Genomic DNA, 17,839 nt, shown 5'->3' on the forward strand with positions numbered 1-17,839 from the left:
CTATTTTCCTTCCCTCCCCCGTTGAACTCATTTTCTAGTGGCACTAGTCTAGTTCTCATCACTGTGTAGCCTTTTCCCCCAATCTAGTCTCTTCATTCACACATCCCCTTCTTCCCTCCTTCTTAGCTAAAGCTAAGTTAAGTTCATCCTTCTAGACCCAGGTTAAGCCCCATGATCCCTCATAAAGCTTCCTCTACCCTTTGTCAGCACACAGAGCATTTATCTTACATATGTGTTTGTACCACTCCTACTGGCACTTATGATAACACATGATCTTGTGCTGCCATAAGTTACTCTTCTGTTATTTTATGTGCATTAGTGTTGTTTTCCCAGTCTGATTATAAATTTCGGGAGGAACCATGCCATGTGCTAAATACGTGTTCCTAACATTGCTGAGTAGATTCCTCCATTGCACTGTTACTTCGCCCCAGAATATGAAAGCTAAAATGTTTGTTTTGATTAGGACCTTAACATATGAAATAAAGCTTGTATTGCTACTAGGGTGCAGACATTTGATATATATTGTCTTTAATACCAGACAGGCAAATTCAGCAAGTACAGGAACCTTAATCAAGTGATTTAATACTCTTGAGCAGTACATGTGACATAATTTAGCCAGATAGATGGAGCCGTTCATAGGGTAATGTTTTTTTTTGTTGTTGTTTTTTTTAAATATATTTTATTGATTTTTTACAGAGAGGAAGGGAGAGAGATAGAGAGTTAGAAACATTGATGGGAGAGAAACATCGATCAGCCGCCTCCTGCACATCTCCCACTGGGGATGTGCCCGCAACCCAGGTACATGCCCTTGACCGGAATCGAACCTGGGACCTCTCAGTCCGCAGGCCGACACTCTGTCCACTGAGCCAAACCGGTTTTGGCAGGGTAATGTTTATCTGAACACTGCACTGGATGTTTTGGGAATTACAAAGATAAGGAAACATAGTCCTTGACACAAAAAGGCAAGACATTACTACCAAACAGCATGTATGTTAAAAAGTCTTCAATCGGCTTTCAAATCTCATTACAAATTTCATAGGATTTCACAGGAGGAAGAAAGCATTAGCTCCTCAGAACAGCAAGCTTGCTTACACTGCAGGACCTTGTTATTTGTGAGGAAAGTGCATTTTCTGGCTCTTGTCTGTCACCCTCAGATGACACCTGATCAGGCTTCCGTGAACCCACCTAGCTTAGCCTCTCAGTCACTCTCCCACTATGCTCTACTGGAGCCACCTTGTTCCCAAGCCAGTTATTACATTTTTTCAGGAAACTTTGCAAACCTGATGACATGGATTGGTAGCTTGAAATTGGACATGGCAGAAGTATTTACAGTGACAAGTGCTACAAACCAGAGCTGACTGTTAAACATTTACTCCAGAACACCACTGCTATCACATCAACCTGTTTTATTTTTTTGCTTTTGTTTTAAAACATGTAACACTCTGAGATTTTCTTTTTTATTAATGTATTTATTGTGTCTGGCCAGCACCTAGAACAGAGCCTGGCATATAGTAGCACTAAATAAATTAATCTCAGTGGAGAAATAATAATTATCCAAGAAGTTATGTTGAAATAATTAACTCTATTTGCTGGAAAGAATAAAAGTTCCATCTCTGTCTTCTATCATGTATAACAACAAACTGCAGATGGGTCAAGAGAATAACTTCACAGACTTACAAACCTACTTCCTGCACATAAAAAATCTACCACCAGATGGCACTATGTGCCTTGGTCATTAGCTAAATTCTGTTGGGTTTCCGAGTTTTAAAGAATTCTTGCTCTGCCTTTTCAGCTGCGAAATGTTTCCCTCCTCCCCCCCCCCCCCCCCCCCCCGTGCCTTTAATGTAAACAGCAGTACTTTTCTGATACTAGCTACTAAATGGAGAATACAGAGTAAGTTATTCCAGAAATGAATAGCATTTTGGCATTCTTTCACTTCAAAGCCTTAGGTATCTGTTAGTCTAGTCCAGGAGTTGGCAAACTATGGACCCTGGGCCAAATTAGACTTGTTATTTTAATGTCCCAAAAACTAAAAATAGTTTTTACCTTTTCAAATGGTTTCATTGTAATAGGTTATATAACTACATAATATTCTCCATTTTGCCTCTTGGCCTATATATATTTAAGAAATATTTGGCCCTTTAAGAAAAAATTTGCCACCCTGATCTCCCTTTTTCATTTAATACATGAGTAAACTGAGACCAAGAAAGAATTAGTGACTTGGCTGTGGTCTCCTAGCAAGCTAGTGGTGTTGCCAGAACTAGAGCTGGAGCTCCTAACTTGTAGCCCAGTACCATCTTAATAAAAGTGTACCTTATTCTTTCTGTTTGACTCTTAGCTAGCACATTCTAATCTAAGTCCCACTGTAATATCACACATTTATGACTCACCCTGGGTCTTGTCCTGAAGCATTTTTCTTGACAGACACTTGGTTCTGGAACCTCAGACCCATCTAGTGTTCAGAAGCCTTTTTAGGTGCTGGGTATTTCACATTAGAGACTGTAACTATTATTCACTTTGTTTTATTATAGTTCTTCTTTTGAAACTTTTCTAGGTTTATAGTGCCCTTCACTCATTTCTCCCATTTTTTCCCTTTCACATCGAACAAAGATATACATAATATCATTACTATACAGTATTTGCATATCAGAAGGCAAATTTCCATTCATTCAACACACCTTTGTGATGCTGCTTCTGTGTATGAGCATTCTGCTGAGTGATATTGTGGAATGTGAACACACATGTCAACCTCTCACTTCAATTTGAAGTTAAATAGCACTCCCATCTTTCTCAGAGGGAACTGTTCAAACTTTTAAGTGCAGAGTGAGCAAAACAGAGTAATCTGTGCTCTCACTTGGAACTTTTAATTTAGTGCAGCAGTTTTCAACCGGAGTGCCACAAGGATTTTTAAAACATGCGACACCTGACTACGTAGTCAGGGGCACTGACCTCTTTTCCCTTAGATTGTCAAATTTAAAAATGACAGCAACCAACACAATAGACTTCCAGTGTGAATGAATCAAAATTATACCTCCTTTTTTGTCAGATTGGCAAAAAATATATTTTTTGGTGTGCCACAGAATTTTAGTAATTAGTTTATGTGTGCCATGAGATGAAAAAGGTTGAAAATCACTGGTTAGTGAGGTGTAAAATACATTTTCCTTTTAGACAGCAATCATTTGTGACCAAACCAAGTGTCAGAAACTTCAAATGTAAGAAATCAGTTGCCATCCTCCTTCTAAATCTTGTGAATTAGAGGTTTAGCTGAAGAGAAAATATCTATAACAATAAAAGCGTAATCTGCTAATTAGACCGGACAGCCGAATGACCTTCTCGACGTCATTCCGGACGAAGCTGGAAGTGATTAGGGGCAATCAGGCAGGCAGGCAGGCAGAATGGTTAGGGGTGATCAGGTAGGCAGGCAGGTGAGCAGTTAGGGGTGATCAGGCAGGCAGGCAAGTGGTTAGGGATGATCAGGCAGGCAGGCAGAGTGGTTAGGGACGATCAGGTAGGCAGGCAGGTGAGCAGTTAGGGGCCAGTGGTCCCGGATTGTGAGAGGGATGTACCACTGCCAGTTTAGGCCCAATCCCTGTGGAACATCCCCCAATGGGTCCCGGATTGCGAGAGGATGCAGGCTGGGCTGAGGGACACCCCCCCCACACACACAAATTTTGTGCACCGGGCCTCTAGTCTTTAAATATCTCAAATACCTCTGAGCAATACATTTTGTTATCATAGTACTCTTTTTCAATGCACCTTATTATAGAAAAGCAACATCTATAAATGTGCAGGTAGCTTAAAGAACTATAAAAAACTATTGAAAAACACTTAAATGACCAAATGTTCATATACCGTCAGACAAATTGAGATATGGTGATACAGAACTAAACAAATTTTAATCAATAATTTCAGGGAAACTTATCAGTATTTTAAAGTAAGAATTATAATTCAATATACTAGGTAATTTCAAATAATTTCTTCCACAGAGTAGTTTTATTACTCTCCCAAGATAGATACAGATCTTTCTTCACATGATTGACAAATATTAAAGGCTAGTTCTTTGTCTAAAACAAGAACATAAATTTCTTTAAATTATTTGTTGAGAACTTTTTGTAATTTGATATGGCCTTTTTTTATAGTAAATACAGTAGACTGAGCATAATTATAGACCCTTGTGTGGACACAAAGACCCCCAAGATTGAGCCCAGACACTACCTCTTTTAAAGAACCTAGAAAATTACTTTTATATTTTCATCTCATGACACCAGACTGCTGGATTCATTTGTACATTCATTTGTATAAATGAATTTTAAACATTTCAAATCGTTTTTGAAAAAAGCGTTTAAAAAGAGTATTCTTTTTTAAAAAATAAATTATAAAAGCCAGTGTCATGATTAGCTTATTTTATAGGTTAGGTTACTTTTAGGTTTTATTAAATTTTTAATGTTTTCTTCCCAATTTTAAAAGTGATAATCTCTAGTTTTCCTTTTATTGAGAATCTGTTATCAAAAATACTTATAACATCCCTTGATATTTTCTGTGGAAATTGGGTCATACCTATAATCACCTTCTGTTTGTCTCCCTGAGAATCACCCCTTAAAATTCAATAATTTCTGAAGCCTACAAAATTGAACAGCTGCCCTATTTGAAATGGCATTGAAAAGGCCTTGTCTGTGTCTTCTCTGCAAAGAAGTTGTGATTATAACCAGCGATATCAGCAATATTTAAACAAGAACATCAATAAGTTATCAAACATGTATGATATTGCTCTTTGCAAGTTTCCCTGTTCTGCTGTGCACTGTTCCATCCCAAAAAGTTTCCTCTTTTGAGAGTTAATTTGACTTAAATTTATGATATTTTGATGTGGTATGGTATCTATCTATAGGCATTGCAGTAGAAATAAAACTGCACATTTTAGAAATATTTCTAATCAATGTTTCTTTCCGAATTGTTTTGTCCAAAGGGAACGTATTGAGAATACCAGTCACCCAGGAGAAATGCAGGTAACCATTCAAAATCTAATGCCAGCGACTGTGTACATCTTTAGAGTGATGGCTCATAATAAGCATGGCTCCGGAGAGAGTTCAGCTCCTCTTCGAGTAGAAACACAGCCTGAGGGTAAGTCTCCCACCTGTCTGTCAGCCCCACTTGTAGGTCTGACCTTCAAATAGGTCTACCGTATGTGTAGCCTTGAACACCATAGGAGTGTAAAAGATAACAGTCCCTTGCCTTTAAGGATTTTATGAATTAGATAGGAGTGTTAACGTAAAAAAACCATTGAAACCTGTAAAGAATTTTTGTGAGTTTATTTGAGCCAAACTGTCGACATATGCCGGGAAGCAGAACCTCAATGAATTGAATAGTGCTCCGGAGAATGGCAGGGTTACATCCGTATTTATACATGAAATTCCTTGGTGACAGATTTAAGGAGGTGGGATTAAGAGAAGCAGGGAAACCTCTGTGATAGGATAAAAAGTAAAATGATGGACACATACTTAGGTGGGTGCAGGATCAATCAACATGATAATGAAGGAATTTGTAGTATCTGCCCTGGCGCCCAGAACATTTGGTTATGCCCCAGGGGTTCCAGAAAAAGGGAAGTTACAAGTTACCCAGACACTTCAAGGGAATGTTATCTTAGAGGCAAAAAGGCAAATGGGCTCAGTAAGGATGAAAGTTGATCTTGTCAGTGAAGATACTGGCTTAGGACATAACTGCCCACCATAACTGCTTTTAGTTAAAATTTAATTTCAGACCATCCTTTGTGGTTATTTTAGGTTTCTGAGTCTGCTAAGCTGCCACGCAGGCCTTCCCTGAGCTTGTCAGGTCAGCGTGTGGCCCCTTTCGTCCACAGGAGAAATAAAATTAGTTCACATCAAACAGTAGCTAATAGTGTAAGACAATGTAATTCTGATACAGTCTCAAATGCCTACTATAATCTTTCCTCTGATCCTGATATTATATCTTTACAATTCTAAGATACAGTATTACTTTCTTCCTTGAATTGTGATTATGAATATATCTTTCTTTTTTTAAGATTTTTTTATTGACTTTTAGAGAGAGAGGAAGGGAAAGGGAGAGAGAAAGAGTCATTGATACCAGAGAGAAACATTAATTGGCTGCCTCCTGAACAATCCCTATAGGGGATCGAGCCCACAACCCAGGCATGTGCCCTGACTGGAAATTGAGCTGGCAACCTTTCAGTGCACAGGACAACATCCAAACAAATGAGTCACAATGGCCAGGGCCATATCTCGTTTATTTTATGGCAAAGACAGAGTCTTTGTCAACTTTATATTTCCCAGTGTCTGAAGTAGGTTTTTAATATTTGTGGTGTCCTGATCTTTTGTATATTACACTCTTTGGAATCTCTTTAAGGCTTTACTTTGGATCTGTGGTCTTTTGTGTTAGATACTGTTACTTCTGATTACATTTCTCAAGATTTTCTGCAACTTAAATGAGAGTCAGGTTGATTTATTTTATAAATGTCATGTATGTCTTAAATTTTTATTGTAAACTATAGCCCTGAAATTATAAGAAGCAATCAAACCATAATGGATGCTTTTCCCCTGAGGCTTTCTTCCACATGTTTTCTTCTTTTAGCACAAGCCACTGTTTTCCATCATAACCTTCTCCAGTTTTCTTTAACTGTTTAACTGCACTAGTTTTTCAAGTGAACAAACTTCCAGTAACAAAGATTTTACTTCATCTATGAGTAACTTAGTTGCAAAACATTTGTGGAAGCCACAGACCAGGAAACTAAACAGATTTAATGAATTTGCCAGTGAAACTTTGGAAATAATTCAAAGACTTTACCTGGTTTGATAGATGGAATAAGCCAAGTCCAGAAGCTATGGAATGTCACTTCCTAATGCTGGAGCAGATTATTTCCTCATCCAGTGTTTATTGAGCACCCCCATTCTAGGTCCTACCCAGGTAGTAGAGATGCTGGAGGCACAGGATAGGAAGTCTCCTCTTAAAAACGAGCAGTCAAGATGGGAGGCCACTGATCACTTCAGTGATACGGCTTGAAGACCAGGAGTCAAACCCAGGCAAGAACAAGAGGGCATTCAGAGAGTCAGCAGGTTGATTTAAGGAAAGAATGTGTTCTCATTACAGGGAAAGGATGTTGAATTTTACAGTTATTGTGTTCAGATAAGAGCTGGAATAGTCTATTACAAGCTCAATTTTCCTCCACTAACGTTCAAGTACAGGTGTCATTTATGAGAGATACTGGGATATAAAACAAGGAACAATTACTGTAAAGTTAGGTATATCAAGGCAGGTTCCCAGGAAAAGATGAGTGTTGGCCTTGAAGCATTTGACTTAGAGCAAGCATTCTTGGGGGGAAAACTGCATGACCCAAATTCCCCAAGTAGGATCAAACTACACATGTAAGGTGTGTCATGATGAAAATAAAGGAAAATGTCACTGGATTTAATTGAGTGCAAGAGTTCCCTGGGGCTGTGAACCTTATGAAAATATTTGTGTATCTGTACAAAGTCACATTTTCCTTGGGAAAGAGCCTGTGGCTTTCATTTTCATTTAAGAACTAATGATCAAACTGTTGAGATCCACTGGACCTGAAGGATCATTGTTAATTTAGAGATGAAAGAAAAGATGTATGGGACAGTAGATTTATTAAGTGCCTGCCATGTGCCAGTCACTGATGTAAAGATGAGTCAAGATAGGAGGTTGAGAAAGACTGGCTTCAATCCACAAGAAGCTTACAGTCTGGTTCCAGTGACAGACAAGTAAACGGACAGTAGTATGATATGCTTGCATCACAGTCATTTGTTCAAGGAGTTTGGTTAAAAGAAAGTAGTTAAAAAAGACTACAGATGGGAGGGGCAGCAGATTCTGGTGAGGGTGTTTTAGAGATGGAGCGTGACTATTACATGCTTTCACAAAAGAGAAAGCTTTAGTGGAGAGCGGTTTGCACTTCATCTGGAGGTAATCAGCCTGTGTGGGAGGTATAAGGGCTGTGTGGAGTCAGACCTTGGGAAATATTTTACATATTTAGCTTCACAAACCAACTTAAATTTTTTCCATTTATTATGCCATTGTACAGCTGAAATGAAAGAATTTAGTAGCACACTTTTTAGGATCATATTTGTCTATGTTTAGGTTAGCCAAGGAATATATTGAAAATTATTTCATGGGAATTTGGGGACTGTTGTTTTCCTTCTCCTTAAATAAGTTAGAGGAAAGTTTTCCATATCAGCAGAAGTGTGACAAATCCTACTTGTCAGGCTGCACAAAATATGCTCTTAACATTAAGTGAAAAGCAAGACTTATGACTACAAAAGTAAATAACTGTCAGAATAACCATATTCAGGTTTCTCTACTTTGGTAGCAAAACTAATCTTAAGCTGTGGTGCTATTATTTAAGAAAGCCAGTTTGTTCCTTTTCCCCCTTCCCTTAAATCTCATGGGTGTCTGTTACAGAAACACTAGCACCAGAGAAGTTGTTTTCAAATATAGTGTCCAGCAAAGTGTAGGCATAGGCAGCCGTCCAGGATTTGTGTATAAACTGAGGCTGGAACCTGTCAGTCAGACAAAAAGAATGTCTTAAAAAGGTATGTGAGACATTGTAGGAGTTAGAGCTGGACAGTCAAGCAACTGACTACTCATTGAGTCTCCCAGTTACATATGTCCTAAGGAGGGGGTTGTACTAATCTCCTAACTGGTCTTCTTGAGCCCGTGTTTTAGAATCAGAAAGTGCTCAATTCCTGGTTCTAACACGCACTAACTTCCCAACACTTGGAACCATTCTTAACTTCTCAACCTTGTCTATGAATACAGATGATAATCATATCCATCTCATTTGAGTTGCCCAAAGATTAAATAGATGTAATTTAAATACATGTAAAGCACTCAGTGCTAAACTGACTGCAAGCATTCAATAAAAGGTAGCTATTTGTAAAGTTACTCTTTTATCTCTAGTCTTGTTCCCTTAACCGTTTTTCTCCCATGTGCGTGCTTACATGTCCTTTCTAAACCTATATCTGATCCAGTAATGTCATGTTTCTGCTCATAATTTTTCAGTAATTATCTAACACCTACAAGAGATAATCCAAAGTCCATGGCAGGGCATTAAAGGTCCTTCATTATCCGGCTCTTGTCATCCTTTTCTCCATTCTCTCCCCCACATCTACTCTCTGTTGCAGCCTGACCACCTAACACTGCCTTCTCACATGTTATTCCCCATTTACTGGAATAGTTTTCCCCTTGGTACCTGATAAAACTGCTCATTTTTCTTGCTCCCTAGAAGTCGTCACCAGTCTTTCCCTTTCTTACCCACACCCACCCAAAGCAGAGTTGTGTGCTCTCTTTCTGTTTTTGTTACATTTGCTACTTAATTGTACAAAGATATTATTTGTAACTGTTTATAAATCTGACTTCCCTCTAGACTGGGAGTTCTTTGGGACAGAGACTATGTCTCTCCCTGCATCCCCACCACTGGTAAAGGGAGGTTCTTGTTTTGTGATGGTGGCTTTATATGTGCTGCTATCCCACTGCCAAACTAGGAGTTTATAATCCAAAGGAAGAATTCTGCAGTGTTCTTTTTTTCCTTTTAATAAATTTGAGATTTTTCACAGATAAAATGTGGTTTTAATTTAATTCATAAAAAGGTAGATTTGTTTAATTATACATTATCCTGAAACCAATAAAATCAGTTGTTTTCTTAGTGTTTTTTATTATTATTTTTAAAACATGGCCATCTATAATAATAAAAACATAATATGCTCATTAGACCGGATGTCCTAATGGGCTTCCTTCCTTCCGGACGAAGCTGCAGCGGGCAGGTGCCCGAGGCAGAGGCCCGCAGCCGCGAGGCACAGGCAGCCGCCGCTACAGGCAGGGTCCAAACCCTTTGCACAAATTTCGTGCATTGGGCCTCTAGTTATGATGTGATTGCTGAAAATGGTGCAGTAAATGGTGCAATATTGAGGGGTGCAGTAAATTTCATTTATATCTTGCTGTCTTGAAATTTTCTTTCTAGTTCAGCTCCCTGGCCCAGCACCTAATATCCGAGCGTATGCAACTTCCCCTACTTCCATCACTGTTACCTGGGAAACACCATTGTCTGGCAATGGGGAAATTCAGAATTACAAATTGTACTACATGGAAAAAGGGACTGACAAAGAACAGGTATAAGATAAAGCCATTTTTTAAATTTATTTTTAAATTACAGCTGACAAACATTTTCAGGTGTACTACATAGTGATTAGGCATTTATATATCTCATATAAATAAGATTACGAGAGGCCGCAAGCCAGGCCGAGGGACCCCACTGGTACATGATTGGGGCTGGGGAAGGGTCACGGCCGGGGAAGGGTTGCAGGTGGGCTCCAGGGCGTGTCCGGCCCATCTCGCCCAGTCCTGAACAGTCAGACCCCAGCAGCAAGCTAACCTACTGGTTAGAGCGTCTGCCCCCTGGTGGTCCGTGCGCGTCATAGTGACTGGTCGGACACTTAGCATATTAGGTTTTTATTATATAGGATGAAGTGATAACCCTGATAAGTTCTAGTACCCATCTGATACCATACAGAGTGATTATATGAAGCCAGTTTTCAATCCATTGATTGCAATAGTAGAGTTGAACTATATTTCCAAAACTTAATGCTTGCTAGTCTAGAAATCTGAGACTTGAAAAAAATAAAAAAGGATAGGAAATGAAAGTTGACAGTTTCTGTTTCTTTGTACAAAGATTTATTCTGTAGATTTTACCAGCAAGGATTACTAAAGACCAAGCAATATTCCTCAGTAAATTGCCAGTGTTTATGGTTTGTTTTATGGTTAATCTGCTTTGACTGTTAAATAATATTCTGTACAAAGGATAAAAATCAGTATAGTTCATTCTTTTTTGTAACATGTCTTTTCGTGTGAGTTGTATATATATATAAATTGTTTTCATTTTATTCAAGGATGTTGATGTTTCAAGTCACTCCCATACCATTAATGGGTTGAAAAAATATACAGAGTATAGTTTCCGAGTGGTGGCCTACAATAAACATGGTCCTGGAGTCTCCACACAAGATGTTGCTGTTCAAACATTGTCAGATGGTGAGTCTTTCTTCCTTTGGAAAAGAATACTGTGCTTGGGGGCCCTGGTGACATAGTAGTAAGATCATGGGCTTTGATGTCAAGAAGATCCTGTTCAAATCCCAGTATCCGTTTTTCATAGTGTCTTTGGTCCAGTCACTCACCATGTCTGAGTATGTTTCTTTAACATAAAATATAAAGAATACCAACTTCATTGGGTTGCTGAAAGATTTATTGAGAGACATAGAACATGGTAGTGCCTAGTACCAAATAGCTTCTCAGTGTTTTTATTTTTAGTAGGGGCTTTTGTATAAGTAACTATTATTATTTATTCATAACACAGACCATTTAAGGGCTGTGAAAAGGCTAGCCTTGGTCTATTTAGCAATCCAAATAGGTCTTTTTAATCCCACAGTGTTTTAGGATAATGTCATTTCTTACCTGTGATTGACCTTCCAAGCTAAGTTTTATATATATATATATATATATATATATATATATATATATATATATATATATATATATGTATATGTATATGTATATCCATTACGTAGAGCAGTATGTTTCAAATTACAGCTTGCTAAAGAGATTGAGTAGGTCAAGAACCAGTATTTAAAAATATGTATTTTAGAATAGGACAGAAAATAACAGTTTATTGTACTTAGTAAGTGTATATATTGTTTCCCGAAACTCACCTAAATCCAATGTGTTACAAAAATATCTTTTTCTAAAAAATGCATGTATATGCATATACCCCTTATATATAAACTTGCAAGTTTTAAAAGCTATAATTTTATTCCTTTAAGCAAATGGTCAGACATAACATCAGCAATAATGGAGCCAGCTGACATTCTGTGTGTCCTGATAGGAGACATTGAGAAAGACAAATGACTGTCTCCCCTATGCTGTATCCCTGTGAAAAATGTCTCACTTGAATCTGATCATAAATTGGGGGAAATTCTGAAAAAAAAATTGCCTGGATTCTTAAAAAATATTAATTTCATGAAAGAAAAAAAATGGTTATGACTCATTCATGAATCTAGATTAAAGAAGACACATGAAATTATATAAAATAGTTATCATCTGTTGCTAGTTCCTGGATCTAGGAGTAAAAATAAATAAATAAATGGCACTCTTGATACATTTACTTAATGTTAAATAGGTATAGTATTAGGCAATATTAAGTATTAGATATGTTATTAGATATATTAGATAATATTTTGTGTTAAGATTAAATTTTCTAAAAGTGTTCATTATATTACAGTTTTGTTGGAGAATGTCTGAATTTAGGAGCACATACCGTAGTATTTAGGGGTGAAGTCTCATGTGACTGCAGCTATCTCTCAGATGACTCAGCAACAGTCTGTAGATAGATAAATATGTTTGTGTAAATATAGTGAAAACTAGAGCAGATGTGACAGAACATTAACAATTGGTGAATTCAGGAAAAGAATATAGAATGTCCTAAAAAATGTATACTCACTTTAACAGCTGATAGTTCAGCTGATGTTTCTTTCTTTTCCGATTTAACCCACTGCAATTAATAATGGGTTAAAAGTATGTATACATTTTTGGGGGACAACCTACATATGGCATTCATATGTATGGCATATCCTTACCATTGTGTTCAGTGTGCTTAATATTTTGCAAGGTAAATTGGTAAAAATAAATACAAACTATAGTTTGGTTAGCCAACCACATAAGCCAGTCGGTCAAGACGGGAAAAAGTTGAGGGGGCTTTGAAATCTACACATGAGCCAATTTTAACTGCACTAAGTGCGTTGGCATGCCGACTGTAGTGCCTGTCAGGGAACTGAATGTGTCTGAGCATGGTGCTTAAGGGCAGCACTTGGGAGTAAGACAAATTTTGGTTCCAAAGTTAGCTGAAATAAATACTGTGGACAAGAGATTTGAACCTCATCTATAAAGTGGGAATAATAATGGAAACTCCTATGTGGGATTGTTGTAAGAATTAAGTCTGCCATGTAAGAGCACACAGCAAATCTTAGCTGTGATGATGCTGATGATGATGCTGATGATGCTGATGATGATGATGATGATGATGATGATGAAGGAGAAGGAAGGAGAGAGAGAGAGAGAGAGAAAGAGAGAGAGAGAGAGAGAGAGAGAGAGAGAGAGAGAGAGAGAGAGAGAAGAAAGAAAGAAGAAGACACTGCAATAGCAACTACTTTGGGGGCCTCTGTAGCTAAGTCAGAATTTCTTAACAGGAAGAGGTTGGAAGCATTCATGGCCTTCTTTCCAAGCACAGGTGCCCAAGTCCTACACGAGACCCTTTGAGGGTTGAGGCCTGATGCACTTTGTACAAGATACAATATTGAGCAAGAATAGTCTCTGTCCTCCAGAAGCCTATAGCACATTGGGCACTGAGTTACATACCTGGTCACCAAATGTCAGAGAAAGGGCGAGAGAAGATTCCATAGATGGATTAGGAGAGAAGATCTTAAAGTCAGCATTTTGTGTGCAGAGAGGAAATCCAATAGGATTACTTGAATTCTCTTTGCTTGCTTTAGTTACTACAAAGGGGAATGCTGGAGGGTGTGTGGACCATAAGGTGTGAGATACCCCTGTCTTATGTTCTAATATGTGAGGAACTAAAGTTGTGCAACAATTTGTTTAAGCAACAGTCAAACTTTTCACATCTAAATGAGTGTTTCTGCTATACAGTTATCTTGGGAAGCCAGGTGGTCACCTTACTGAAGCTGTCATTTCCTAAATATCTCTGTTTTACTTAAGAACTGCCTTCAAAACCAGTTTTGGAACTTACCTAGAAAGCCAAGCTCACTGATTTATGTCTGTCCCATTTTGGACTCATAATGACATTACCCACTTCATTTACTTTCCATATTCGTTAGACTTGTTTCCAGAAGATTTATGGTTCTTCCCCAAAATAAAGCTATGCTATCACCAAGAATGATCAAAAGAGTATGTTGAAGGTTCAGAATGTATCTGAGGTCTAGAAAAGTTTAGAGTCAGTCACATTCTCGAAATAATTACCTGACTTCCCAAAAGCACAATCTGACTTGGGTATGGGTGTATGTATATGAAGGTGTTTCATTTTTTTTAATGAATCAAATATGACCACACCTTATCCACATACTACTATCAACACAAGGGCACCGACAGCTGCATTTTGACCTCCAGGTTGCATAGTCAGTGTTTGAGATGTGCATTTGTGTAAAGTCCAGCCAAGAAGAGTCAAATGATGGGTGATAAAAAACAAAAACAAAAAAAACTTTTTTTTTTTTTTTTTTGCCTGTCCAGTTCCCAGTGCTGCTCCTCAGAATCTGTCCTTAGAAGTGAGGAATTCAAAGGTAAAACTTTTTATTGTCGTTGTTCATTTTTACTGGTATATTATTAAAACTCAGAAGGGCTTATAGAGAGGGAGATCCTATATCAAAACAATCATTATCAGGAAATAAGGTGACCTAGATATTATACTTGCCAGTAAAGCTGGGTTTAGAAACCAACTTCAGTTTATTCTGTTTAACTTTACTGCCTTTCTCTGATACCAAAATTATTTCAACCTTTCTGAAAACATATTGCTATCATGTAAATTATTACAATCTAGATCTTAACAGCCCAGAACCTTGGTGATTAGGTAGAAGGAAGGAAGTCGTTTATGATACCATAGTTCCTTAGTCCTGTGAGATGAGCCCAGTGTGAATATTTCTGATGTTTGCAGATGCTGAAACCATCTCTCTGAGTCACATTCACTGTACACTTACGGCATGTACACCTCTCGGAAGGCCCAGAGCCCTGGGCTACATAGACTTCTGACATGTTCAGTCCTTTCAAAAAGTACTATTGGACTCCTTTTCCTTAAAAAACAACTAGCTGCTAATTAATTATCCCCTTTTGGAAGAGTTTTAGACAGATATTATCTGAGTTCAGCTGTTCCACAATTGAGATGGGAAGAGAACCTTACACCTAACAATAGTTTACTGCCTAATTCATGAGTCTCTGACCTTACGTTTTCTTCTGAAAACTTTTTTGAGACTTTCGTCTTCATTCTGGCAAAACACCCAGGAGATCAAAGGCCCAGAGTATATGCCAACAAATATACCCCACTTTGGTCATGGCGGGGGGAGGGGGAGGGGAGTTAATAAGTATTTTTGAGTGATTATTAAGTAACTTAGTAAAACTCTAATCACCCTACTGGCTTTATGTTCCTTCTCTTTGCACAGAATTTGGGATAATGCATAAAATAGTTAGGACCAAGATTTTAACATATTTGGTCTTTTCCCCATAAACTTATCCTTTCTAGAGTATTATGATTCACTGGCAGCCACCTCCTCTAGCCACACAAAATGGGCAAATTACTGGCTACAAGATTCGCTACAGAAAGGCCTCCCGAAAGAGTGATGTCACTGAGACGTTGGTGCCTGGGACCCAGCTGTCTCAGCTGATTGAAGGTGAGTTCCTCTGCACATAGGCAAAAGTCGGGAGATGTATCTGCCCTAGACACCGAGCTTGTCTGATTACTGCTTAGAGCTGTTGTCTTGTACAAAGTTAAAATGGTTCAAAAGGATTTGTAAATACTTGATAAAAATTAATTGAAAACACTCTTACACATTCTGCCATTTCTGAATGAGATTATATTTTAGTTTTATTTCCTTGTGTTTTTCTGTATGCTTTATGATATATGTAGTTTTTTTATAATCTGAAAAAAAGTTAAAACAAAGCTATATAAACAGTCTGCACAGTCTAGTTGTTAGCAGAGTGTACAGAAAGTGAAAGTGTACTCTAGTAATCCAGCAAGCTTTTCTCCTTGCCCCTCATCTCATAGATGAGACTGACTCCTTTCAAAATAGAAGGTGAATGTTTGTCTCCATGGAGTCAGTCTTCTCCTTTCTGCAGAAAGTAAACAGCCGTGAGTGCTGCTGAGAAATCTCACTGAAGGAACATTACTGTAAAATTCCTCACAGATGTTCTTAAAAGTCAGTTTCTGATTTTACTCCAGATACAGTTAAATAACAGTTTCCATCTGTAGGGTTTTACTTTGAATATTTAATAGCAGATATTTACTGTATACCAGGCATTGTTCTTGTTGCCAATAACATAAAAATAGAGTACAGTCCTTGCCCATGAGGGGACTATTCATTTTTTTCCAATTCAACATTTGATATATAAGGAAAATACCATTTTCATGGTAAAAATCGATTTTTCTTTTTTTGTTGTTTTTTTGTTAATCCTCACTTGAGGATATTTTTCCATTGATTTTTTAGAGAGAGTGGAAGGGAGGGGAGAGAAACATCGATGTAGAAAGACACATCAATTGCTTGCCTCCTGCACATGCCCCGACCAAGGCCAGGGATTGAACCAACAACCAAGGTACGTGCCCTTGACCGGAATTGAACCCGGGACCTTTCAGTCTGCCGGCTGATGTTCTGAGCCAAACCGGCTAGGGCCAGATTTTTCTTCATCAAGAAAATTCTTGCATTTTAAAATCATATTTAGATTGGTTCATTTGTTTAACAGACCTTATTGAGTTTTTATTAGTGTGGGCTAGCACTGGGCATATAATGGTGAACAAAAATGGACATCTTTGCTCTCTTGAAACATTACTTTGAAGTTTGATAAATATTAGAGAATAATATGGATTACCAGGATCCTGTATTGAACAATAACCAACATGATTAAGTTTTAGCCAGAAGTAATTGTTGTTTCTTCTTTTTGTACCACTTATAGCACTTAACGTAGTCAGCCATAATATGATTTGTGTACCTTAGTTTTAGTCTTTGAACTCTGTTGGTTACTTTGGGGGAGAGGAACTCTTAACCATTTTACATGTGGGTCTCCCTTGCACATGCTTTTATGCACTCTCACTCACTTGCTAAGTCACTCTCTTACATTCTGACTCTTCCCAAAGGCATAGTAATCTGATCGGTTGAATTCTTTCAGAACCTCAGTTGAGCCATGTTTGCTAGGAGACCAGATTGTTGTCTGTTAATAGTTGTAAGTTGCCCTGACCGGTTTGGCTCGGTGGATAGAGCGTCGGCCTTCAGACTCAAGGGTCCCAGGTTCGATTCCGGTCAAGGGCATGTACCCTGGTTGCGGACACATACCCAGTAGGGAGTGTGCAGGAGGCAGCTGATCGATGTTTCTCTCTCATTGATGTTTCTAGCTCTCTATCCCTCTCCCTCTCCCTTCCTCTCTGTAAAAAATCAATAAAATATATATTTTTAAAAAATAGTTGTAAGTACATGTATAGTCACTCTGGCTCTTTCTGGTTCATGTAGGCAGGGAGGTAAAGTGACTTGGGCCGAGCCATTTTGCTTCTCATTCTATTTTGCTTCTTGCTTTCTTGTGGGCAAATAAGATGATCTGCAGAGAACAGAACCTCCCATCTCTCCTCTCACACCCTGTGACAGGATTGATTAACTGAGCCAGGGCTTATCCTGGCCAAGCTCTCTCTCAATTTCTGTACTGTGTTGCTGGCCAAAGATCCCAATATTTAGATATGGAGAGGTAGGATAATTTTTCATAACCCTAGTAAGACCTATCACAACATCTAATATTTAAGTCAGGGGTCCTCAAACTATGGCCCGCGGGCCACATGCAAATACAAATACTGTATTTGTTCCCATTTTGTTTTTTTACTTCAAAATAAGATATGTGCAGTGTGCATAGGAATTTGTTCATAGTTTTTTTTAAACTATAGTCTGGCCCTCCAACGGTCTGGGGGACAGTGAACTGGCCCCCTGTTTAAAGTTTGAGGACCCCTTATTTAAGTGCTCTACAAATGTATACATGTGAACTGTATACTTGA

At 38.2% G+C, this 17,839-nt stretch overlaps 1 protein-coding gene across 13 annotated transcripts in view; it reads left to right on the forward strand.

The window, feature by feature from the left end:
* NEO1 (neogenin 1) overlaps positions 1-17,839 on the forward strand; it is a 258,499-nt gene that overhangs the window by 185,555 nt on the left and 55,105 nt on the right. For all 13 annotated transcript variants that reach the window (XR_004973933.1, XM_036348445.1, XM_036348476.1 and 10 more), the window contains 5 exons: positions 4,964-5,118; positions 10,007-10,155; positions 10,932-11,070; positions 14,332-14,381; positions 15,335-15,482. Coding sequence is in view for 12 of the 13 variants with exons in the window: in XM_036348445.1 (XP_036204338.1) it covers positions 4,964-5,118; positions 10,007-10,155; positions 10,932-11,070; positions 14,332-14,381; positions 15,335-15,482 (641 nt within the window). In the remaining variant the exon portion in view is untranslated. The remainder of the gene's footprint in view (positions 1-4,963; positions 5,119-10,006; positions 10,156-10,931; positions 11,071-14,331; positions 14,382-15,334; positions 15,483-17,839) is intronic.

This window comes from Myotis myotis, unplaced genomic scaffold, assembly GCF_014108235.1.
Source record: "Myotis myotis isolate mMyoMyo1 unplaced genomic scaffold, mMyoMyo1.p scaffold_m19_p_1, whole genome shotgun sequence".
NCBI classification, from domain to species: domain Eukaryota; kingdom Metazoa; phylum Chordata; class Mammalia; order Chiroptera; family Vespertilionidae; genus Myotis; species Myotis myotis.